The sequence below is a fragment of the Silene latifolia genome, chromosome 1 (genome assembly GCF_048544455.1).
Source record: "Silene latifolia isolate original U9 population chromosome 1, ASM4854445v1, whole genome shotgun sequence".
NCBI classification, from domain to species: domain Eukaryota; kingdom Viridiplantae; phylum Streptophyta; class Magnoliopsida; order Caryophyllales; family Caryophyllaceae; genus Silene; species Silene latifolia.
Genome location: NC_133526.1, coordinates 7,587,351 through 7,612,657, shown reverse-complemented (window position 1 = coordinate 7,612,657; position 25,307 = coordinate 7,587,351). Strand labels below are relative to the sequence as shown.

Here is a 25,307-nt window from a genome sequence, read left to right as displayed (position 1 = left end):
TATAGTTCAAATTTATTGTTAAACTGCTCTTATTGTTAATTGATCGACAGGAGAAGATCTCAGACTGCAGAAGCACTTGCAGAGAAAAACTTTGATTTGGCTTTTCAAGTTATATGTCAATTTAATCTTCCTGGTACTTTTTTCAATTCGTCGCGAGATTAAAGTTTTTGCCTAAAAAACCAGTGAACATATGTTTATGGCCTTTAATTATTGTTACAGCTGTGGATATTTATGCTGCGGTTGCCGCTTCGCTTGCTGAGAGAAAAAAAGGTGGCCAGTTGACAGAATTTTTCCGAAACATAAAGGGAACAATTCATGATGATGATTGGGATGAGGTATTTTTGCCTCACAAGTTTTGTTTACATTCCAACAGCTTGGGGTTTCAACCCGATCAAAGTTCATACACCTTGTCAATTAAATTTTAATTTGTGGTCCATGTAATTGTCAAAACAAAAGTGTAGCTCGTCTTTCCTGTGAAGTGTGACTTTTGCTTATTATAGTTCTAAAATATTCAGAAATCTTGTATTTCACTTCAGGTTTGCCTAACTTACAGTATACCCTATAGGGCCCATACAAATAGGTTAAAGAATAAAATACGCTCCTAATAGTACCCATACTGCCATACATAGATGTTAAGTGTTAACCACAAGCGATATGAATACGCAATAGGGATATGCAAGTCGCACGAATGAGTTCAGTTTAAGAAAATGTACTGTTTTAGAGGATACGGTTGGTGGGGGCACTGGAGTAGTGGAGTGTGAGTGACGTGGTCATTACTCTCAGTAAGACTTATCAACCTCTTAGATTATGGTGCCTTGCTTTTCAGTTTTTTATTTTTTATTTTTTATTTTAAAGGGGGAAATGAATTTATTTGACCCAGTAATCCAGTATAAAAACTTTTCTTCAAGCACCGAACAGACTTTCCTAGCTAGTTTTTTTTTTTTTTTTTCTGGCTAGTTACGCCATAGTAGGTGTGTAAACTGAATCTGATGTGTTCCACAGTTCTTGTTTTTCCCCTCTTTTATTTGTATTCCGAATTTATGAAAGTTAATTGTGCCCTGATATTAGAGAGTGAATATTGGCCTATTGGGTATTGAGATACAGCATAATTCTTGTCAATGTCCTGACCTGTGACCTTAGAGCTTCCCTGACCGTCATGCGATCATAGACATTTATACTACTATTATTTAGTATAAATGGTTTTACTAGTTTGAGATGACATTTGTTCCCTCTACGGCTCTATCTTATCATTCATGTGACATAATTTCCAAAATCTTAGATATACTGTTAAAGATGTGTATACTTGGATAGCACTATGACTGGATGTGATTAATTTGTTTTGTATTGTGATCATGTTGAACTTTGTGCTTGTGACGTCCTTTTCTTAGCCTAAATTTATTTCTCCACTCAGATTGTTATTTTCTACATTTATCAACCAGTTCTCGAAGCATTTACTTGGTTACACTGCAGGTTTTGGGAGCGGCAATAAATGTATATGCAAACAAGCACAAAGAACGACCAGATCGTCTCATAGACATGTTAACCAGTACCCACAGGTATCCATAGTGTTACTGATGTTCACGTTAACTGTGCTGGCCCCTCCCCAAAAGAAATTAGGAAATAACTATCAAGGTTACTGAAAAGTAACTTTCGAAAAATAGGGCTGTCGTGGATTTACTTCTTTTCCATCTATTCTTGAATCTTGAGTGACAATGACATCATCATCGAGTCCGGCAGTGGAGAGAAATCACGGTGTTCATACCATGTAGGGATTGCTCATGGTAATGATTCTCAAATTGTGGCTTGATCTTAGAATCAGGTGTCACGAATTGATCTTGGTCATTGCACCATAATGCGGCCGAGACCACCTCAAAATGTGGTCACAGTAAATAACTCGGCCGAGAAGTATAATTGCATTACATGCTAGGTTGATGTTGCGTCTCACACAAAAGATGCCTTTAAAGGAAACATAAATATTGGCTGGGACAAAACCAAAATATAATAAATAAACTATTGACGGGGAAAAGATGGGAGTATATTTTTCTTGTACAAACTACATTACTCATGTATGCTCTCTACTTCTACCCTTTTTATCTAGAAGGGCTACCTACATCTCTCTATGGCTTCACTTTTATCCTCTATAAAATATGTAATCCGATGTTTTATGATCCATGTACTTGTCAATGCAGGAAAGTGTTGGCTTGTGTGGTATGTGGTCGTCTGAAGAGTGCTTTCCAAATCGCCTCTAGAAGTGGAAGTGTGGCTGATGTTCAATATGTGGCACATCAGGTTTGTTGTATATGGAACTCTCGGTTTGTAATGTTTTATTCTGTGAAATATTAATTTGCCAATTTGTGCTGCAAGGCAGTAGGACTAGAGCTAAGATTTCCTATTTCACGCAATAACCTCCGGTAGAATCGTAGATTCAAATTAAGGTTCTTTCATGTAATATTATTCTGCTATCATAGTAGTCGATATTGTTAGATGCATATACTTGAACTTGATTAAATCTGTTTGTCATAGAATGTTAAAAAAGGGATCGGATCCTCATTCCAGACAAAACCAATATGGCAATGGATCACCTTGAACCCAGTTATACTACTTTTAGGGTGTGTTTGGATTGAGGGATTTGAGAAGAAAGGGAGGGGAGGGAATTGGAAGGATGAGAAATCCATTGTTTGGTTAGCAGAATGAAGGTAGAGGGATTTGGAAGGGAGAGAAAATGGATCCCTCCATTTCCCTCCTACAAGGCAAATTATTTCCCCACCAACATAGGCAAGATTGGGAGGGAAAATCATCTCCTCCATTCTCCCTCCCCTCCCCTTCCCTTCCTTTCTCTTCCCTCCTTCCCTCCTTCCCCTCCCCTTCCTTTCCCTCTTTTTTTTTTCTATCCAAACAATGCCTTAGAGAGTGTCTGCTTGCCAAGCAATCGATCTCTTTGATTCACAAAACTGATTCTGTCTACTATTCAAAACAATTTGGTTTAATTATATATTTTTAAGTTATTTCAAAATTAATGTGGTTGATTGTATATCTGCAGGCTTTACATGCAAACGCACTACCTGTCCTTGACATGTGCAAACAATGGTTAGCACAGCACATGTAAATATGTAATCACTGTAAACATATCAGTTCACTGCCCGAGTTATTCGGCTTAAAGCCTTGAAGCCACAGAACTTAAGAAGTGCATTGTAATGGCAGTCGCACTGTTCCCGGAAATACCAAGATCTTTTGTGAGAAGTTGACGACGAGACAAGGTTGATGGTTCATAGTTGTATAATACAGCAGTCTAGATTTTTGAGCTAGACAAGAACTGTAAATGATTAAAATGTATTCGAGATGAATGTGAAGTTTTGAGCTGGTATGGTAAAGGTGGTGGTTATTATATAATACTCCCAGGCTTCAGTATGATGTAAATCTTAGAAGTTAGAATTCCTGGATTTGTGTACATATTCAGATCCTTGAACTTCACCATGCCCAATAATCTCCAATGTTGTTTTGTATTTCTTGCTCTTTTTGTTGGGATAACACTAAAGCGGGCAAAAGCTGACCCGACTCGAGGAACCAGCCCTGACCTGCCCGAAACAAATGATAGAACTTAAAAATGGGGTGAACCCAAACCGACCCCACCGAGCCGAGGTTAAACTGCTAAAAATAGCAACCTTGTTTGCTCCGACCCGGATTGACATGAATCGATCCTGCCCTGTTATTGACTCAATTTGATGGATGACCCAAACCCGATAATGGATTGACTTAATTAGTCTAAATTGATATTTATCTTACTTGTTCACTTAAAATTAAATTAAAATAAATACACTTATTAATCATTTTAACATGACATTATCGATACAAAATTTGATACTTTAAACAAATATGTTGATACAAATTTCGATATTGACCTGAATCAAACTTGGCTCGACTTGTCATCCGATAATGCTCCCGACCCAACCATGACCCAACATAGACCGTAACCAACCTAACTTGTTATTGACTAGACACAATCCGAACCTGATATTACCGGACACCTTTTGACACGACTCATAACCGACCAAAGTGACCCAATTGCCACCTCTAAATGACACAAGTAGTTCTGCATCGGCAAATTTCACCTTACCAACCACAGACTTCAAAAATCTCATGTCTAATTAAGTTATTACGGAGTATAGTTAATGACATAATTAAGTTAATTAAAATTTGAGTGTGTTCCCGGTTCTGGATCGTACGGGTATGCCGTTCCTGGCCTCGCGTGGTGTATGTGGGCTATTTGGGTCTTATCGGACGAGTTTGTTGAGGTGGTGGTGTGGCGGTGGTGCTTGGATCGGCGGTGTTGTGGGTTGGTAGGGAGGCGGTGGCTTCCGTTTTTTCCCTGTGTTCCGCTTTGTTTCCTTTATGTTTTTGTTTAATTTCCGCTTTCGTTTTTGTTTCGTCTCTCTTTTTCGAGGGTTCGTCCCCGTCTATCGGTGGTGTCCTTCTCTCGGTTTGAGAGCTTTCGTTTTCGGTTCGTTTGCGTTTTCTAATTAGTCGTAAATGAGAAGATCAGCGTTGTTATAGATCGTTATATGGTTTTACATATTTTGTCCGATTCATGGCTACAATCAATCACGTCAGAAAAAATGGATACTCGTCAAGGAAGATTCGGAGACCCTCTTATGGATGAAAGCCTTTTTGCAGCGAATCGATGATAGAGACTCTGTTGCAATGTTTCATTCTTTGAATAAGAATTTATTTCCTTTGGTTGTAATCGATTTGTATCCGATTGAGCTTGGCATATGTTGTAGATGTCGTATGACTTTGAGCCTTTTTACAGCGAATCGCTAATGATCTTTTCTCAAAAAAAAAAAAAAAAAAAAAAAAAAAAAAAAAAATTGGGTGTGTTCAATTTAAATAAGGTAGTGTTTAGGAATTTTGAATTATTTCCATTTACCTGAATCTAATTGGAAATGGAATTGAATTTCAATAATTCAATATCTAGAATTAGATTCAGGCAAATGGAAGGTGTCCGTTTTCTCTCCATTTCCTAAAAAGAAATGGAGAGGCAAGTTTTTATAAATGGTTCGGATCGTATTTTGACAATATTTAACGGTTCTAAATTTACGCATAAAAATAAAGGAAAAATAGGAGTAAAAGGGGAAATTATTATTTTAAAGATTGTGAGAGGAAATGGAGAGAAAGGAAATGGAGAGGATCCATTTCCCTTAGATATAAACATTAATTTTGTTCTCCAAATGAAATCATTAATAAGCAATGAAGAGGGGACAGAAATGGAGAAGATCCAAACCCATTTTGAATCACTAGATATTGCTCATGAGTTCACGGTTTCTTTAAACACAAAGGCAGTAGTTTCTGCAGATTCTTAGATTTATGCAAAACATCTATGACACCAAGCCGTATACAGTAACAGTACTCATTATGAAATGCAATTTGTGTCAGTCTCCTGCAACTTACATCAGCAACTTCACCACAGCCACACAGCATCCGCAGTACATCTCGTTCATTCAAGGCAAATTTGCTCATTAATATTCACGGCCATCTTCCAGGAACATCCTGTCGCAAACGAAAAATACTTTTTAAGTATGATTGTCTAATGCAGGTACAATGTTCGAAATATCAAGGTGATGCATTACATGATCTAGTTAAGTACGAAGTAGTTTTTACGATTCAGTTATAATGTTGGTAGTTTTATCAATCATCCAAGAGTACGCGAAGAAATAGAACATGAATGTAAATATAAATCTAATTATTTTCAACATAAAACTACTAAACTAATGGAACATGTTATAAGCTTGATATATCTAAAGTCTGTGATTAACCCAAAGGGTTCTGGCTGTAACAAGGTATGTAAGAGAGGGTCGAATATAAACAGCTTTATCCTTAAGGGGTTACTTCAATAGTGATGGTGGTGGATAGAAGGAGATGAAGAGAGACAAATATATAGGCCACCACCATATTCGGCTAATAATTTTCCCACCACTCCTTCATCCTCCCTTCCGCCTCTTCTTATTTCTCTTTACAACCATTAATTTCCTTCTTTTCTCCTTTGTTTCCGGCTCTATTACACTCATATCCAAGCAAGCCCTAAGTTGAAAACACAGAGTGATTGTTTTTGGAAATTTTTAAACCCACACAAAAACATTTTTTTCAATAACTTGCTGAATGCCTGAAGCTGACCAGCACATATCATAATCAGAACAGCCCTTGTAGCTATCTCGAGTATTACAGCTAGGTCAACGACATTCTACGCTCATATAAATACTAGTTTCATGCATGTAGCTAAGTTTTCTAGCAGATATTTAATCATGTTGCTCGGAAGATCATCTCAGTTTAGCTACAATCGACATCTTAACTCATTTCAACACAACAAACTATGCAAGTATAAAGTAGTCTTGTCAGAGATCATACTGCTCATTCTGTTTACACTCTCCAGAATTCAGCACGTCAAGAACAGCAAATGCGGCTTTCTGGAAACATACTCTCTCTTCCTCAATTGCTTTCCTCCTCTCCAGCGCTGATTCTTTGCACTTCTCCATTTCTTGTGTTACTTCAGCAGATTGTACCTCAATTTCGCTGCACAAACAGAAGTATTCACAGAAGAGTTTCGGTGGCCAGAAAAAAAGGGTTTCTACTGATGACGAGAAAATAAATTAAGTTAAATAATACGTAGTGCTATTATTGAACTGACTTAATCATCTTCAGCAGGTCTTCCATTGCTCCTTGTACTTGCTGCGAGAGATCTGCGACAAACGATAGAAATAAGGCAATGTGAAAACCTCCGGATTAAGTAAGCATTTTCTTATAAGAGACAATTTACTGACATATCCTACATTTTGTGTGATCATATCTAGGTTGAGTGTTGATTTTAAACATGAGCAGTTCGAAAACTGGTTTCGATTCCACAACTGCTTGAAATTAGAAACTGCATTTTCCTCACTTAAATGATAAATACAGTCTAGTGATCACCAAAGTTACAGTTGAAAGAGAGATTCCTGATACATCATCTAAAGCCGTAAACTGATGCAGTAAATCATTGCAGAACTCAAAAAATCAACACTGTTAGATGGAAAAAGCTTATGGAGTTACGGACATAATTTTTAAGCAAACAGTCGCAACAATGAAAGTATATCATCATCCATTACAAGTCGAAAACACAATACAACCAGCATCCATCACAATTGTCGCAACAATGAAAGTATATCATCATCCATCACAAATTCACAATAGTCGCAATGTTAGAGCTTGCTTTGAAACCTAACGGAGTCTCCTATTAATAGAAACTATAGCATTTCTTCAGGTACTGATCATTTTTCGTCTTTAGTCCGCAATTAAACTTGTTTAATTCGAAACAAAGTACATCAATCAGCTAATCAATCATGATGCTCGAACCTACGATCAGTTCTCTAATAACAGTAGTTTAGCGTCAAAAAGACAAAATCAGCAAAGTGTAACTAACATCAGTTGAAGCAGAATTCAGATGATCGCAGCACATTGCTGCGATTCTGCGAAATCACGCAGAAATAGATGATTGCAGATTAAGAGATGCTGAAAAAGATTTACGACTCTAAACGCGGAATTCAGAAAATCAAATTTACAAACTAAACAAAGCACATATTAGCAATCTCAGCACATTACTGCGAAATCATACAGGAAAACATTACTCGTTAGAAATCGATCGAATTTTCGAGACCGGTTATTCGTAAAATGTAATTGTTAGGTAAATTAATTTGCCGTAATGTTGCAAAAACGACCGAATTTGTTAAAATTCATCAAACAGACGGTAATTATAACAAAATCGAAACAGAAATTAAAACATATTGAATACTAAAGAAATCACAGGGAATATGAAAAAGCGAGAGAGAAGAGAGTGAGAAAGTAAACCGTAGATGACAGAAGAGAATTGAGAATCGATTTCTTGAATTGCATTGATTGGGGGTGATGCTGTTAACATTGGTTGTTCTACGGAATCCATTGTTGTGACTTGTGAGCTGATTTTGCAGAGAGAGAGAGAGAGAGAGAGAAAGAGTGTGCGTTGCGAGTTGTGAGAACTATGGCGGGAGAAAATTGCAAGCCGATCACTAGGAGAAAAGTTGGACTCCTCTATACAATCGTCTTATACAGATACAATGTGCTGCGAATTTGTCGTTTTGGGTTGAAGTTAAAATTATTTGTTGAAATGGTGTCCACGCAGGAAACATTTAAAACCTAAAATGCGGGTCTAACACGCCATTGACAATGGCGTGTTTGGTGTAACTCTAAAAAAAAAAAAAAAAAAAAAAAAAAAAAAAAAATAATTGACGTAAACACGCCATTGGAATTGGCGTGTTCGTTGAGGAAGACACGCCATTATGAATGGCGTATTTGTGCAACATTGAAAAAACACAACAAGTTCACTTGTCCCAATAATGGCGTCTTTATTGAAGTAAATACTATTCTTTTCAAAGTAAAACTATCTCCTCAAACCAATACCCCATAATTTGCTAGCAAATCCTAAACGATTCCATTCATTCCAACTACAATCATCATCCTTAAAAAACCTCTTAGTTCTCTCTCTATTCTCTAAATCATCATCCCCAGATATCCCAACCTCCAGCTCTTTAGAACCATCCACACGGTTGCAGCCTCGATGATTTCGTCACCGCAAATCGTCAATCGCACCACCACTGGCATAACCGGTGCCTATTTCTTCTTATGTACCGATTCCCCAACAGTAGCCCTAATTTCCCTGCCAAGTCGCCAGTGATAGGAGTGGCGGCATCGGAGAGACGAGTCACGACCCATCGGGGAATAGCAAGGACGTGTGTTGAGGTCATCCCATATTCTATTTAATCGTGGTAGAATTGGAATTAATAAATAATTGGTTGTTCATTGGAGATTTAGAGTATACAGTACACTCCAAATGGCTGAAACATGAGATGGTAAAGACACGCCATCCCCAACGACGTGTTTAACTTTTTTTTTTTTTTAAATACGCCATTATCAGTGGCGTGTATGAGTTAGAAGACCCACCATCGCTAAATGGCGTGTTTTGCGTTTAAAAAATCCGGCTCACGCGACACCATTTTGACAAATATTTTCAAAACCGACCCAAAATGATAAATATTTTATTTTTGACCATTATTTTAAAAATGGACTCTGCTTTTGTTCATTAATCATTATGAGTGCTTCTTAGTAGAGTTGGCAAATGGATTAATTGAATCGGATTCGGTCAGATTAATTTTGGGTTTATAAAAATTTAGGTTAGGTTGGGTGGGCAGGTTTGGTTGGGTCCGTGCGGCCTGCGGGCCATTTTCGAATCAACTATTATCAAGTTATTTATTGATAAGCGTTCCGGTTGGATAATATTAGGTCGGTCTATTTGAGTTCGAGTCATAAGTTCGAGTGTTGGATCATGTTATTCAAGTCAGTCCATTCGTGTTCGGGTTAGTTTTTTTAAGTCTATAGTTTACTTCTTAACCTACAACCAGATTCTTACATCTTACCCTACGTAGATTTCTCAGTTGCTTAATTTTTCTAACATATTTTCAATCTTTAAATTTTCGTCAAAGATATGTATTACTCTTAAATACTCTCTTTGTCAAATCGATTGTTTGCATTTTTCATTCTTTGTGAGGGTAATTAAAAGTAAACAAATGACGAAAACAAATGGAAACAAATGGAGTAGTTGATTTTTTTTTTTATAATTGTCTACTTCTATGTCAAATGCTAGTACTCTCTCTTTTTATTGAAATACTTCTCCTGTCCTATTTATTTACCTATTATATTTTAGGATGTTTTGTTAATTTGTATATATCCTTCTATATTAGGAAAGTTTTTGTTGAGTAATTTGATCACACAACCATTATGGTCCACTTGTCATCCAATAACAAACGCAATAAGTGGTCCATTTTCCCTTTCTTTAATCTTTATGCCAAAATCAAAGGTAAACAAATAACCGGAACGGAAGGACTATTATATTATTCCGTCATTCCGGTCAATAGTTTCACTTTTCTTTTTTTGGTTGTTTCAATCAATAGTTTAACAAGTAAATAAAACAACCCGTGCGGGTGGAGACTTGGGTTGTAACCGAGTTGAATTGAGCTCGAGCTATGGTGGGTTTGGGTTCAACTCGGAAACTTGAGATTGAGCTCGGAATAATCGGCTCGAAATTTTCAGAGCGTAAAAATCAAAAGCTCGGGTTTGGCTTGAGCTCTGTTAAATTATTGTTCTCTTTACTTTTTTTAACTTTTAAATCAAATTAAAAATAAATATTCTTTAAGAAAAATGCAAATATAAAATACTTATCAAATATGATAAAAATATAACCATAAATGCTAAAATATCATTTTAGTAAGAATAAAAAACAATTGTAAAATGCCAAAATCAAATAATGATAAAAAATAAAACGAGTCTAAATGAGCTTCCGATCCGAGCTCTACTAAGCTCGAAATCATCTCGATTTGGTCCACCTTGACTCGAAATCGTTCGGAATCAATTTTGACTGATTTCTAACCGAGCTCTGACCGAGCTGGTTTTGAGCAATTTGGATTATCTTCGTTACTTTCTCTCAATTTTCTCTCTAATATACTCATATTTTTATATATTTTCTCTTTCCATTTATTAAAACTTTATTTTTATGAAAGGATTATAACCATTGGATCATCACAAGCTTTGATCCAGACCGTTTATAAGAAATAGAGATCCATTTCTTTAGAGAAAATGAAGAGAATCCGGACGCCCTACAAGCCGATTGGATCATCAGCCCTAGTGGAGACCATTACATTTCTTACTTATTTCAAGTTGTTTTTAATTTTTTTAATAATTGTAAATTTATTTATTTATTTATTTCTTTATCTTAATAATCGTGTATAAAATAATTGTAAACTAACTAGCGGGACGGAAGGAGTCTAATTTTTCAGTGCACTTAAGTAAATTCACTGAATTTTCAAATGTAGATAAAAATATTAAAAATATAAATAGAGAAACTAATGGAAACTAATATTGGTGAGAAGTAACATCGAGAAGGAACCCAATTTTTACCCCTGCAACAAAAAAAAGAAGTAAAAGCTACAAAGAAAATGAAATCCACCAATGTGAAACTTATCTTAAAACAGAGGAAGATACAAGGGAAATTACTTAAAGCGGAAAAGCCACAAAAAAGTGAACAATGAATCCCTTGCTGTTCAAGTGAGGTGGCAAATGGCAATGGCATAGAGGAAGAAGTTACTTTATAATTTACCTTTTAATAATAATAAATTCACTTGTGTAAGTAGGTAAGTCTTCTTTGTAAGAGGTATATCCGTATATCCGTTCCGAGCTTTGAACAGTCAAATATTTAAATATGATCCCATATAGGTAATAAGACAAAAATAAAGCACAAATAACATTATACCTCCAGTGGTACAATAGCATCATACAATCAAGTTATATCTTATCGAGCTTATATGTAATTTTTTTGAGCTTTCTTAAAGTTAAGTTTTTTTATGTTTAAGTGAGTGAGTTTAGAAATTTTATGGTATAGCTCGACTTCTTTAAAACAAAACTCGAAAACTTTATTATATAGCTCAGGTTCTAGAGCATACAACTGGGTATAATTGGTTGTATGATCTATTAACTGAAAATAAAGTGTATAGGGAATATGGACTACCCATGTAAATTTTATTTGACTCATAAAATCATAATGAGCTTATAACATATATTTTCCGTCACAAATGAGAATTTGGCGTGTGAGTATGGAGTACGAGTACTTTTCTTAGTGTTGTTACAATAATAATCAATTTGAAGGCAGTACGATAAATAAAGTATCCTACCGTCCATTGACTACGTTCTTCCTAGTATATTTTTTATACTTAAATAATATTACGAGTAGTAGAATAATGGAATAATCACACTTTTTTCATCACCTTTTTTTTTTGGTTTTGCAATTTAGATCATTTTCATTTCTTTTCCTTTTCATTTTCTTTCAACGGTCTAGATCTTATTTCGAAATGATCTAACAATCACAACTTTAAGTATTGGATAATGATGTGTAGGAGAGATAATACTCTATCCGTCTTACCCATTTCTTTATATTTACTTTTCGACACTATTCATGAGTGAAGAGAATTCTAATATAATTTTTATTTTTTAATATATAACAAATATAATCATCTGAGATTTTTTTGAATCGTGAGTAATTCAATTAAGAATTTTCTTTTAAAAATTAAGGACCGATGACTCCAATATATAAATGATCAAAAAAACAAAGTAAATTTTCTTTAAAAAAAAATAATTCAATTAAGAATTTTCTTTTAAAACTAATCATGACTATTGCATGGAGATGGTATGAAATTCTGGTCGATAATATATACTCCCTCCCATCCAGATCAAAATTAACATAAATCCATTTTTTGTGATGAGAGGAAAGTGGATCCATGTTACCTATGATTTGGATGATAGGGAGTAACACATTTTGTATTACTATTAGGTTTTATCTGAGTATAAGAACTTCCAGAAAGCCAACTTCACCCCAATAAACTATATTTTTTTAATGGAGTTCCGACTTTGAGACCCTTCGGCCTTCCCGTTGTTGAAACTCGGTTCTCGGCCTAATTGCATGCCCTACGGACCGATTATGCTTAATCCATATTATAAACCTTAGTTAATATTTACGCATACGTAATATACAAATATGTCGTGTGATAGACAGTCATACAACAGTCTTGTTCAAAATTAACTCTATATTAATTTATATGCATACGGTAAAGACTATAGACCCCTAAATAAAAACAATAAAGAAGCTGAAGGATTTTTTATTTTATTTTTCCAGTTTAGCCCTCTTAAAACGGATATATATGTTTTAAGCTGAAAACAAATCAAAATGATACTACTCAAGACTAAACGTATAGTTTTTTCTAAGTTTAAGACCGATATCCAATACTAAACGGGAATTCATTTTCCACTTTCTTTTTTTTGTTTTTGACAATGAGTCCTCGATACTCCCTCCGTCCTGGTCAAATTATCCTTTGATTTTTGACATAAAACCAAAAAAAAGAGGAGAAAGTCAATTATTAGATAAAAAGTGGACCTAATTCAATTATTACTCATCATATGTATTTCTTAAATCGAAAGAACAACAATTAACCGAAACATCTTTAAACTGAAATAGGACAATAAATAATCCGGAGGGGGAGTATTTGACAAGTTCTCTCCTCACTTATTTTATTTAACATCGACTGCTAGCTGATTTTGATGCATTTAACAGTGAGAAAGAGAGAGATAGAGTAGTAGTAGTACAATACAAGACAAGTTTTTACTGCTTCTTTCTTTCTTTTCCCTTTTTTTTTTACCTTTTATTATTATTTTCTCTTCTTTTACTTAATTTCTCCTGCAAGTCCTCTCTTTTTCCTCATTATTATTAGTGTGATAGAGACCTTGTCAGAAATAATTATCACTCACTTCTTCCCTTTTTCCTTTTTTTATTTCTTTCTTGGGTTTTATTTTTATGTCTTCTCTCTTTTTCATTTTCCTTCATCAACATACCATTATCATCTAGTCATTTTCCAAGGTTTGTTCTTCTTTTTAGCTCTAATCTTTACCTTTTTTACTAATTTTATGCTATTTTACCTTCATTTTTGTATACCCATTTGGTTTTTTGTTTTGATTCTTGAGTAATTTGTGTTGTTTGCTTTGTTTTCAAGTTGCTGTTGTTGTTGTTGTTGGCTGATGTTGATGTTGATGTTCTTCTCCTTCATTGAATTTGTCTGATTTTTTTGTCATCTGAAAATCAATTGAGGAAATTTACCAATCTTGGTATAATTTCCTGACATTTAATTAGTTTTTGACTTAAATTTCTGATACATTGAGGTGAATATCAAGTTTCAGATTTGCATGTACTTCTTTATTGTAAATGCGACTAAGGGCGCGCTTCGTTAGACCAAAAAAAATAAAGATTGGCATGTACTTCTTCAATTGTTTGTAAAATGAGCTTTTACTGTTCATGCAATTAATTTGGCATTTACTGAATAATAAGCTTGTGGTATTTGATGATCTGGGTCAATTAGTTAATGATTTTAATTTTTAAGTATTGTGGTATGTTTGATGCATTGCAGGTAAGAGGAGTTTTTGAAAATGTTAAGGAAGAGGACAAGATCAGCTCAGAAAGATCAACAAATGGGTCATAAAACACCTGATGGTGGATCCGATAGCGAAACCCGTTTACAGTCTGATGTTGTTTTAGGGCAAAGGCAAAAGACCAATGCTTTTTTTAATGTACCTGGTCTGTTTGTTGGGTTGAATCCTATGTCTTCCTCAGAATGTGACTCAGTTAGGAGTCCTACTTCCCCTCTTGATTTTAAGCTCTTTTCTAATTTGAGCAACTCATTTAGGTTTCCGAAACCGTCTGTTGAGGGGAATCAAAAGAGTTGGGATTGTAATAAGGTAGGACTTGGTAGTATTGTGGATTCTCTTGATGATTGTGATGATGGTAGGAATCTCCCTGAGAAACCCATCCCTTTGTCTAATAGTAAGACTATTCTGATAGGCTTACAGATTAGGAGCAAAGGACCTAATTCACCTAGGTGTGACGATTTTCGTGGGTCACCTAAGTCCATGCCCAAAAACTATCCCATTTTTCCCAATACCAAACTGAGGTCTTCTAATCTTCAAAAGGGTAGCTCTGATGTTTTATTTGAGATTGGAGGAGATCCTTTAGAAACTGACCCTTCTGAGATGATCCAGTCTTTTTCTTTGGATTCTAAGAGGGTAGGATTGGAATTTTATAGGCTGGGAACTCGTAAACTCAATTTAAGGACCCCGTATTCTCGTTTTGAGAAAGAAAGTATTCCTGGGGTTTCTACTTCTGATTTAATTGGCTCTGGGAATATAGCTCGGACTCTGTCACCCGAAGAGATTGAACTCTCAGAGGATTATACATGTGTAATTTCACGCGGTCCTGTCCCCAAAACCACTCATATTTTCGGTGATCTAGTTTTAGAATGTCACCCAAGTGGAGTTGAGGTGGCTAAGAAAACTGAGAGCTCGGAGGCTGCACTGATTTGTTCGGAAAAATACTGCCAGATATTAGCACCACCATCACCATATCCAACTACTGATTTCTTGAGCTACTGCTACCACTGCAAGAAGAAGCTGGAAGCGGGAAAAGATATATACATGTATAGGTTAGCCCAGACCCATTTACTCGACAAATTCTTGTACCAAGTCATATTAAGCTTCCTGTTTTGCTCTATCTGTCGTTATTTGCTACATTTTCCTCCTTTCGTAAGTTTGATTGATTGTTATGACCATTTTGCAGAGGTGAGAAAGCATTCTGCAGCTGCGAATGTCGCTTGGAGGAGATTTCAATCGAAGAGGAACACGAGAATTCGACTAACAATGCTTCCAAGTCTGAGAATGGTGATAACAATTTTGAGAAGAGTATATTTGCCGCTATATAAAGCAAGTGAAGACTATTATTGCTTACCATGAAGTCATTATTACCATGATTGATGAAATGAAATCAATTGCTAAATACCGTGATCATCTGATAATAAAGAGCTGTGCCTTTTATATACAGTATGTATTAGCAGCCTAGGATGATCATTGCTGGGTATATTAGTAAAACTGCATCGTTGAAACTTGAAATCATCGGTCATGGTTCTAGTGACTTATGGACCCTAAATTGACCCGGTTTTGTTTCTTCAATAACTATAATCTCAGATATAAAAGCTCAATAGCTTGTTATTTCTGCCAATATTCGGCGACTAAAGGTAGCAGCCAATCTTCTGGCAAAAAAAAGGAAGTTTTTTTTAGGTTCCTTGGTTTTTGGTTTAACCATCTTGAAAGGAGTTGATGTATAAGCCTCCCATCTGGACTTATTATTATTAAAATGAATATAGTACTAGTTATATGTAATTTGTTGTGTGCCTATTATTTGTGTTGTTCGCCTTAATCTTTGTTAATCCACCATGCCGGTGCAAGTTTTGACGCTCCTCTGAGGCCGGCATGGTGGAGTAAAGTCTATGTTTATTTGTTTGATTCGTGTTGGTTTTGGATGAAACGTCCTTGGACTTATAAACCGGACTCTCTGCTCTGTATGTATTGGCGCGGCCAGGCATAGTCATCATTGATCATGTTTGTGTACTCAGTAAGGTGTCATAATGAGATTTTCTTGAGGCACCTGGTAAGTAGTTGAGATTTTGGAAGGGAAATAATCAAACACCACATCATCAATTTTCACATGGATGATGTATTAATATCCATTTGGAGAAGCAAGCTTATGTATGACACTACTATTGTACATCATTCTCTGCACCAGAGCTTTGACATCAAATTAGATTTGTCTTCATGTGATGCCTTGAGAGTTATAGGAGTGCTAGCCTGGCTGGACAATATTAGGGCCGAGGATCGGTCCACGGACCGGACTTAACCGGACCGGGCAGACTGAAAAAATAAATTTAGTGGATTGAAGTCCAGACCTAGAAGTTTTGGTCCTGGACCGGGCCGAACCTGAAATTTTCGGTCCTCTTCGGTTTGATTTTTGGCCAAAATGGACCGAAAAGTACGATTTGTTGGTATTTATGTATGATTATTGAATTTTAAATTCATTAAATCAAATAAAAATAGGTATTTGAACTATTGTTTAATTTAATTAATTGCTATAATTGAGTTTATAATAACATTTTAGCGTAAAATATTCGATTCATTTACAAAGTTTCAATAAATAGACGTGAAAGTCATATATTGCGGTCCATTTGTCCGGATCTAAAATAACCGGCTTGGACCGGACGAAAGACCGGAATTTCAAAAGCCAAGGACCGAGGACCGGACCTAAAAGGCTAAAAGAATTCGGTTCGAGTTCAGTCCAGACCCAAGTTTTACTCCTAAAGTGTTATATCCCCTATTGAAAAAGTCGAAAATCAAACTCTAACCATTAGTTTAAGAGACGAGAACCAAAATAGGTCAACCATGGTTATATATAACACTTTGTTATATATGATCCTTCACCCAATAAGCCCACTCCATCCTCTACATATATATGTGCCTCAAAACCCAAACTAGCTAGCTAGCCTTGTTTTATTTGCTCAAAAGAGTAGAAAAAAGATGGAAGAAAGCACAAAGAAGAGGTTAAGTTTGTTAATAATGGTCATGTGTTTTAGCATAATGATATTTCATTCAAATGGTACAACATTCCAAGAGTGTTATATCCCATGCTATATTCTTTGTGCTATTCAACCAACACACACACTTTCTTATTGTGCATTTGAGTGTCTTAGGGATTGTATTATTCCTACCAACACTACTTTTGTTACTTCCTTCCATTTTTGTAACCTTGGTTGTGCTTCTTCTCATTGCACCAACATTAGCACCCTCCACCATCCAGGTACGTACACTATGTCGTGAGTAAAAATCCAACACCCAGCCTTAATTACAGTTGGAGTAAGACAGCTCTTACCACTTAAGCTAACTCTTGTTCTTATTAACATGCAATATCTAATGCAGGAGGAAAGGAAGTAGAAGGATGTGTAAACTCTTGCTCTGTGGAATGCAAGAACAGCTACTTGGCTCCATAAAAACTACAAATGTTTCCATCTTGATTTATGTTTTTCCTAATTGCATTTTTATGTCAAAAATGTTTATGTACTTGTGGCTATTTGGTAGGAGAATTTGGCTATGTGCTTATCACAAATTCTCATTTGTAAGTTGTAACGGGCATATCCGTAGCAAGCTTGTGACGGGTCAAGTATTACCTATGTAAACAGATAAGATAAAAGCAGATTACATGAGTAGCAATTTGTTTTGTCTTATCTACTATATAAGTAGTATTTAACCCATCGCAAGCTTGTGACGGATGTGCATCAGAAGAGGAACTCGTTGTAGGCTTATAATTAATTATTGTTAGCTAATCTTAAGCTTCTTTGTTGTAACATGCGTCAGATAATTAATTTCTTAATGGTTGTGTCCATGCATTGTTTTCCCTAATCATATAACAGCATTTGTGATGGTGGTCACTTCAGGAATTCAAATGTCATTTTTGATCATTTTTCGAATTAATTTAAAATTAAAATAGCTCTCTGAAGATATATAACGTGTTCTATATTATATTAGTATCGACTTAGGTAAAAGAATTGGTGCCATGCCATCAGTGATACCGACCTTGGGTATCAGTGTATCACCATCTCACATACATCATAGTAGCATATGCCAACTAAAATGATCAAATCTTTACAAATTAAAGAATGTGAGGGTGATACGACAATTGGGTACTATCCAACAATACTCTAGATCATTATATGATGTTAAGATAAAGACTTTTATGCGTATATGTTTTGTATTACGTAGTTTTAAATTAGGTAAAGAAATAATATCATCAGTAGTACCTAGTTCGGTACCATACTACCATCATCTCACATACATTGTATAAGTCTACTAAATTGATGAAATCTGAATAAAGAACGCGAGAGGGTGATACGGCAACTGGGTACTATATATCGATGAAGGCAAGCCCTATACCATTTTCGGACATCTACTTGTTTATGTAAGCGTATAATCAATCATACATTTGTAATTTTTAGATGGATTAGTATGAGAGTCACAAGATGGTGTTAATTGAGACATGTCATTGTATAGCGTTTGAAAATAAAGACACACCTAGACAGAAGAGAGATCACGGGTGCAAAACACTTGTTCCTTTTTGCCAACAAATAAAATAGCAAGGCCCTCTATTGATGTTTCCACCCCGTGATTCGCAGATCAAATAATGCCAACTTTAAAGAATCACAACTTACTTTACCTATTTCATTAATTAGTGTCTTAGTGATTTCTTTATCATTCGATATTGGAAATATTTTTGACACAAAATGAAGACGGCACGTATTCGTCACTTTGGAGTGACGGATACCATTTCCTCTCACAAATGACCCATATAGAGGAGAGAGGGAAGCACATGGGGGTGCCCCCACCTTGTCCCCCCTATTCGTTTTGTGAGTGACCGTCACTTGCTCCAACCCGTCTTCAGCAAGACTAACTGTATTTTTGAAGGTAAGTTAATCATCCACATAACCTATTGTCTACTTGTCACTCAACAACACCACCATCAAATGGCCCCCTCCGCTCTCCTTAATTTTTATGTTAAAATCAAAGGTAAATAAATAACCGAAACGGAGGGAGTATATAATACAAGTGAACTATACATCTGATGTTAGATGATATAGTTTTTAAGCATTAAAATAAAATTTTTGAGTTTTGTTTTAAAAATTATAAATTTTATTATAAAGTTTTTGAATTCATTTATTTAAACATTAAACTCGAAAAAATACATTATAATTCAAAAAAATTACATATAATGTCAAAAAAAAATTTGAGTTTTGACGTATATAATATTTTTTTTTCCGTTTCATATCATTTTTATTCCGCTGCAAAACTTTGCATCAAGGTGTTGGTTCTGACTTCTTATTCCAAGCAAATGACCAGATTTCAACCCCTACTATAAGCATTTTTGGCTTGCTTGAATGAATTGAGTTCAACTCGAGCCACAAGACAAGCAAGAGCCCCACCTACCATGTCAAGCTCGAGCTTGACGACCTCAAGCCGAACAACCATAGGCTCTTGCTCAGCTTGGCTTGTTATCACTCCTAAGGGCTTGCCTGAAATCCACGGAATAATCAAGGGGTAAATTTTAATTGGGTGATAATTACTGGAGAAGTTAATTACTTGGCTAATGAGTTCCTTGGAGATAGGTTTGGCATATAGGTAATGATTACTGAGTAGATGTTTTACTCCTTATTCATTACCGAGGGGGGAGGGTGGGTAATGTATTACCCCTTCATGAAGGCAATAGATTCGGAAGGTGAGTAATTACTCTCATACCAAACATGGAAAACACCCCTTACATATCATTCCCTCTCTTTTACCCTCAATCCAAGCAAGCCCTAAGCATGACAAACCCATTATCATCCTTAATTTGAGATGAAACGTGAGGAATGAAAAAAACTTTCAAGCTACTTCAAAAAACAGGCACAACTGAGTAAAATTTCTCACAATAAACAATTCGATAATGATACTTCTTGAGTTCTATCAGAGTGTATATGACCAACAGTAAAAAAAATCCGAGATACCAAAAATGGACAAATTTCCTGACTAAAAAAACATCCAGAAGTAAATGGGCATCTCTATCCAAAAACAGCACACCCCATGTTTATTTTTGCACCAGCAGTGAAGGACGTAAATGGAATTTACTTCATCACCTGTTTACAAACAAAGAATCATGGTTCTACCTGACAGGTTGCTGGTTGTAATGATTCTTCTCTTTCTTTTTCGCAGCAGCAAGCCTCGCATTTCGTGCAGCGGCTTCCAAAGCAGCTGCCTTTGAAGCGCCGTCCATCTCTTTGCTCGATTTCTTCTTCTTTGATGCCGCCAGCTTCTTTAGGCGCTCTTTCACGTCAACTGAGGATGCATCCTCATCGGCCGGCTCTTTTCCAGCTGATGACTCGATTTGATCAGAACCCACCTCAGAGCTGTTGGGCTGCTCTTGACTTTCTTTGGCTTCTTTGGAAGTCTTGTCCTTCTTTTTCTTCTTCTTAGCACTTTTAGACTCAACTGGCATGCCGTCATTCTTATCTCCATTGTCGGTCTCTCGTACTTTGTTTTGCTCATCTGTTTTCTTCTCTTTTGCAGCGCCTACAGAAAGTATTCTAGAGTTAATGGCACTCCATTGTATCTTGAGCTTGGGTGGCACAACATCAAAAACAGGCAAAAGTATAACTATTAACTATCGACACATCACTACAGTTGTGTCTCGTGGGTTGACTATGATGACCGACATGACACTTGGATCCAAGCGACCCTATATAAAATCCAAGCGATCTTTGCGTAGGCATTTGCCCCTGATCGAACCCGGGGATCGAATTGATTATAAAAGCATGAGTTTAATTAGTCGATTTATCAGGAACAGGGAAAAATAGTATCTAGACGAGTACATAGATTGAAGATACTTCATATTAGCAAAATTTTTGGAAACTTCTTCGCAAAATACCCTCACCAACGGGCAATCCCATACCATGTCACATCCGTTACGCGAAGTTGAGTCAAAGAAACATAGTGTCAATGCGTCATAGCCTAGTATGGCGTTCCAGTCCATGTAAACGTGATTCAATCAAACTCGATATAGAGGAATGAATATCACTTTACAACACATAAAGCCTTTGGAAGGTTTACAACTTAATTCTGAAAGGCACATCGAGTCACATCCATTACTCGAAGTTGAGTCGAAGAAACATAGCCTAGTATGGAGTTCCAGTGCATATAAACGTGATTCAATCAAACTCGATGTAGAGGAATGAATATCAATTTACAACGCATAAAGCCTTTGGAAGGTTGACAACTTAATTCTGAAAGGCATATGGCACACCGGCGCAGCAAGGGCCCATGGCAATAACGCCTAAGGTGCAAGGCTAAGGAGCATGCCTCATGCACATGAGAAGCACCGTTTTAGAAAAAAATATATATTATTTTGTACTCCCTCCATTCAAAACCAAACACGCCATTTCATTTTTTGACACTATTCATTAATGAAGGGAATCTTAAATATTCTGAGAAATATATAAGAGAAAATAAAGTCATGAGGGATTTTGTTTAATTCGCATTTATAAGCACAATAAGAACATCAAACTTTTATATTTTTTTACAACGTAAAATTCAAGATATTTAAGTTCCAATTTGTGCATTGGCAAACTTGTAAAAGGGAAATGGTGTGTATGGAATTGAATAGAGCAGTCCTCGCTGGATGTGCCACATAAGGGTCAGTTACGAGTTTTGACTAATGCTCACTAAACCTTGCACCAGAGCATGCCCAAGGAACTCTTTTCTGACCTAAGAAATTACAAGAGAGCAAGTATATACCTTCACTGTTGTCATTCGATACTCCAAAATCAGCAAGAAGGGCTTCTAGCTCTGCAAGCTCCTTCTTCTTCCTTTCCTTCTTTGAGAGTTGTCTCTCGGGTTCTTTGGGTGGAGCGGGAGTTTCAGGAGCTTTCTTGAGAACTGGTTCAGGGCGTGCAGGAGGCTCAGTTTCATGCTCATGGTCTTCCTCAACCTCTTCATCTCCTAGGTCAAGCATATCATCTTCACTTTCACTCTCCTGATATGTTGAAGAGAAATAATCAGTTAATTACTTACCTTGCAGAGTAGTCAACTCCTACGAGACTAGAATACACCTAAATCAAAAAACAGTCAGCATCTATCTATCAGCACTATGACCAAAATTTCTGCAAGCAACTTGAATAAGGGAATATGGAAGGACAACGTGGTATCAGGAAATAATGGCACTAGAGACATTCCTCTCCTCAAGAGAACTGGCAAAATACTGAAAGAAAAGAGAAAAAGTAGCTTAACGGTACTGCTACAAGCGAACAGTCATTCAGCCAACTGGGATACGTCCTCACACTTCTAAACCACAAAAGCAAAACGAGTTGGGTGCCTTCCCATGGTGAGATTTGTTTCAAAGCATCATTAAGTTGACCTAGAATGCAAATTCCCAATACTCAGGACATTTCAATTTATCAACATCACACTGCCAAGTTTTCATCCTAATCAATGAAGATAAATTCATACATTCAAATGGCGACGACTACATGATACTTGCAGCCTCAATTACCATGTAACCAATACAAAAACATAATGATATACGAGAAGTTGGTAGATGGAGACGAGAATGAAGTTACAAAAGCAGACCTCAGGAGGAGGGTCTTTGGAAAGCTGAGAAGGAGTAGGAGCCCAAGCAGAAGAAAGCGGAACAGCGGTGGCATAATAATCATCATCATCATCCTCATCAACATCACCCCAAGAAGTAGCCTTTAAAGGGGCAGGTTGCCAAAACACAGGAGGGTCAAGGTCCTTAGTTTTCGACAACGAAACCTTATTACTACTACCACTCTTCTTATCTTTGTTCTTCTTTTTCTTAAGGGTATCTAATGCTGCAAATACATTCGAGTTGTTGATTGTAAAACCCCCTTCTTCTTTTCTTCCTCCTACCATCTTCGACTTCAATTAACAATTCAATGCCAACTAAAGCTGATAATTTCGGCAAATTTAGATCTAGAAAACCAATTTTAACTAAATCAATTATATACCCAGAAATTTCAACAGCTAAAATAAATATGGATGAATGAAATTAAAAAGAAAGATGAAAGACGTACCGAAGATACGGAGGTCGGAGCGTGAAAAGATCGCCGGCGAACGGTGAAGGGCGGTGGCGATGGTGAGGTTTGGCCGGAGTAAAAAGTGAACAAGGTAAGGAAGGAGATAGAGAGAGAAATGAGTAACGGGGGAGTTTGGGAGTTTGGATGTGAAAACACAAGTGGGAGGCTAGGGTTGTGTTCTTTATTTGGGGAAATTTGATTAAATCTCATCGCAATATCTCACACTCTAAATGTGCAAATATTTGGACTATCAAATTATTCAATTTTGTGTGCGTGTCGAATTGGTAACTATGGATGTCGAGGTATGAGTTTTCGGTTGTTTTTTCATCTCTATCCATTCGTATTCGCGAGATTTACTTAGTTAAGCGACGGGATAACATTTTGATCTCTTTAACGCTAAAAGACGTTTGTATTTGTTTTTCGGTAAGTGTTATACGGAGTATGTCATTATAGATGAATGAGTTTTTGGTTATTCTTCATTTCCAGTTCATTTTGTATTTCTGAGATTTTGTTAGTTATAAATGTATCAGGATAACTGTGTTTGGTGTAAGAACGCTCAAAGACATTTGCATTTGTTTTTCGACAGGTGTTATATGTCATCATGTTGTCCAAATACCGCTCAAAATTTGACGTAATCTTTTCAATGTTTACCCTCCTATCTTTCTCTGCTCTCTCTAATATCTCGGTTGATAACACTATTTTTCGCACCCTCCCAAATGTAAATATCTTTGTTGTGTCAAATAAAGATTCTTTTAGATTTTAAACTTCAGCCTCAGTCTGAGCCATTTTTTCTTTCGAGCTTTCTATCTCTACAAGTTGTTGCTTGGCAGCGTTTAATTGTTCTTCCAGGGTAAGGTTCTAAGGTTTGACATTTTGTGAGGTTTGGATTGTTTTTGTGAAAAAAAGGAAAAAAGGTTTTAACGAGATGATTAAGAAATATGTTGTATAGAGTGTCGTAGTTTCTTATCACCAACGAAATTTGTAAACCCAATTTAGTAGTATAAATCGGGGTTGAACCGCGAAGATGGTGGGGTTTCTACTTAGCTTAACACGAGTCTAGTTTAGTCGGAAAAATGAAGGGAATTGATTCAAACTTAAACAACTAAATGTAAATTAAGACAAACAATTAAGATGAAGTGTAAACGATTAATTTAAAGACTAGGGCTTTTGGGTTCATCTAAATGGGGTAAGGATAAACATGGTGATTTAATGGGTTGAAGGTGAGGATTAGCCTAGGAAAACAATCAATGTCTTGACCTTCCTAAAGATGATGTTAAGAATATTTCCTAATTACATTATGTAAACTTTTGTTAATATTCTCGTTTTCCTAATTCATGTTATTTCCGTATTTTAGACCTTTGTATTTAGGTAAATATGTTCATAGCTTTCTTGTTATTCAATCTTTGTAATAGTATATAAGCTAGGTTGTAACCCTTGTAATTATCATCAATACAAACAATCTTTTCCAAACCTTACATGGTATCAATCGCCTTCCGATCCTAATACAATAACAACCTGTCTCGTTCTAACCTCTGCCATGTCGAGCAACACCATTGTCAACACCAATGAACCGAGTGTCCCACTCTACCTTATCAACCTCTCCATGGTTGATAAACTTACTCCATTGACATTCATGCAATGGCAAGACCAAGTCGCCTCCTTTCTTGTTGGGTATGACTTACTCAAATACCTTGACGGCTCTCACCCTTGCCCACCCGACACACTGACCACATCCACAGAAACAGCCAAAACCGCAATCACCCCCAACCCTGCGTACCACACTTGGGTACGCCAAGACCAATTAATCAAAGGCGCCCTATTAGGCACCCTCAGTCCCGAAACCCATGCCCTCGTTATGCGTTCTCCAACCTCGCATGACGTATGGACCATCCTTACCAATACCTATGCCAAATCAACTCGTGGCCACATTCTCCAAGTTAAATACCGTCTCAAATCCATCACTAAAGAGACTACCCAAACCGTCACCGACTATATGCACTCCATCAAATCTTGCACCGACAAATTAGCTATCTTAGGAAAACCAATGGATAGTGATGATATCATTGCTGAAGTAATTTGTGGTCTCGACTACGCAACCTATAAACCTATCATCGATGCCATTAATGCCCGTGACGACTCAATTTCCTTTGATGCCCTTCATGA

At 36.4% G+C, this 25,307-nt stretch overlaps 4 protein-coding genes and 1 long non-coding RNA gene across 5 annotated transcripts in view; 3 read left to right on the top strand and 2 right to left on the bottom strand.

The window, feature by feature from the left end:
- Window positions 1–3,508, top strand: part of LOC141595969 (uncharacterized) — a 40,561-nt gene extending 37,053 nt beyond the window's left edge. Inside the window, exons 32-36 of the mRNA XM_074415950.1 lie at window positions 51–133; window positions 220–335; window positions 1,471–1,556; window positions 2,190–2,289; window positions 3,041–3,508. Coding sequence (XP_074272051.1) covers window positions 51–133; window positions 220–335; window positions 1,471–1,556; window positions 2,190–2,289; window positions 3,041–3,106 — 451 coding nt within the window. The 3' untranslated portion in view covers window positions 3,107–3,508. The remainder of the gene's footprint in view (window positions 1–50; window positions 134–219; window positions 336–1,470; window positions 1,557–2,189; window positions 2,290–3,040) is intronic.
- A 1,754-nt stretch (window positions 3,509–5,262) lies between these two features.
- On the bottom strand, window positions 5,263–8,140 carry LOC141595961 (uncharacterized). The gene is made up of 4 exons (XM_074415938.1): window positions 7,873–8,140; window positions 6,680–6,731; window positions 6,400–6,564; window positions 5,263–5,544 (listed from the first exon to the last, which is right to left on the bottom strand). Exons 1-4 carry the CDS (start codon window positions 7,961–7,963, stop codon window positions 5,514–5,516), a joined length of 339 nt encoding a protein of 112 aa, XP_074272039.1. The 5' UTR covers window positions 7,964–8,140; the 3' UTR covers window positions 5,263–5,513.
- Window positions 8,141–8,442: 302 nt separating this feature from the next.
- Window positions 8,443–10,892, top strand: LOC141595960 (uncharacterized). The gene is made up of 2 exons (XR_012522356.1): window positions 8,443–8,909; window positions 10,614–10,892. It is a non-coding gene; the product is annotated as an uncharacterized LOC141595960 (long non-coding RNA).
- A 2,493-nt stretch (window positions 10,893–13,385) lies between these two features.
- On the top strand, window positions 13,386–15,861 carry LOC141595947 (FCS-Like Zinc finger 10-like). Its single transcript, XM_074415910.1, has 3 exons — window positions 13,386–13,516; window positions 14,061–15,128; window positions 15,263–15,861. Exons 2-3 carry the CDS (start codon window positions 14,080–14,082, stop codon window positions 15,402–15,404), a joined length of 1,191 nt encoding a protein of 396 aa, XP_074272011.1. The 5' UTR covers window positions 13,386–13,516; window positions 14,061–14,079; the 3' UTR covers window positions 15,405–15,861.
- Window positions 15,862–19,969: 4,108 nt separating this feature from the next.
- On the bottom strand, window positions 19,970–23,528 carry LOC141595956 (uncharacterized). Its single transcript, XM_074415921.1, has 4 exons — window positions 23,142–23,528; window positions 22,678–23,040; window positions 21,847–22,084; window positions 19,970–20,625 (listed from the first exon to the last, which is right to left on the bottom strand). Exons 2-4 carry the CDS (start codon window positions 22,978–22,980, stop codon window positions 20,219–20,221), a joined length of 948 nt encoding a protein of 315 aa, XP_074272022.1. The 5' UTR covers window positions 22,981–23,040; window positions 23,142–23,528; the 3' UTR covers window positions 19,970–20,218.
- Between the last annotated feature and the right edge of the window lie 1,779 nt (window positions 23,529–25,307).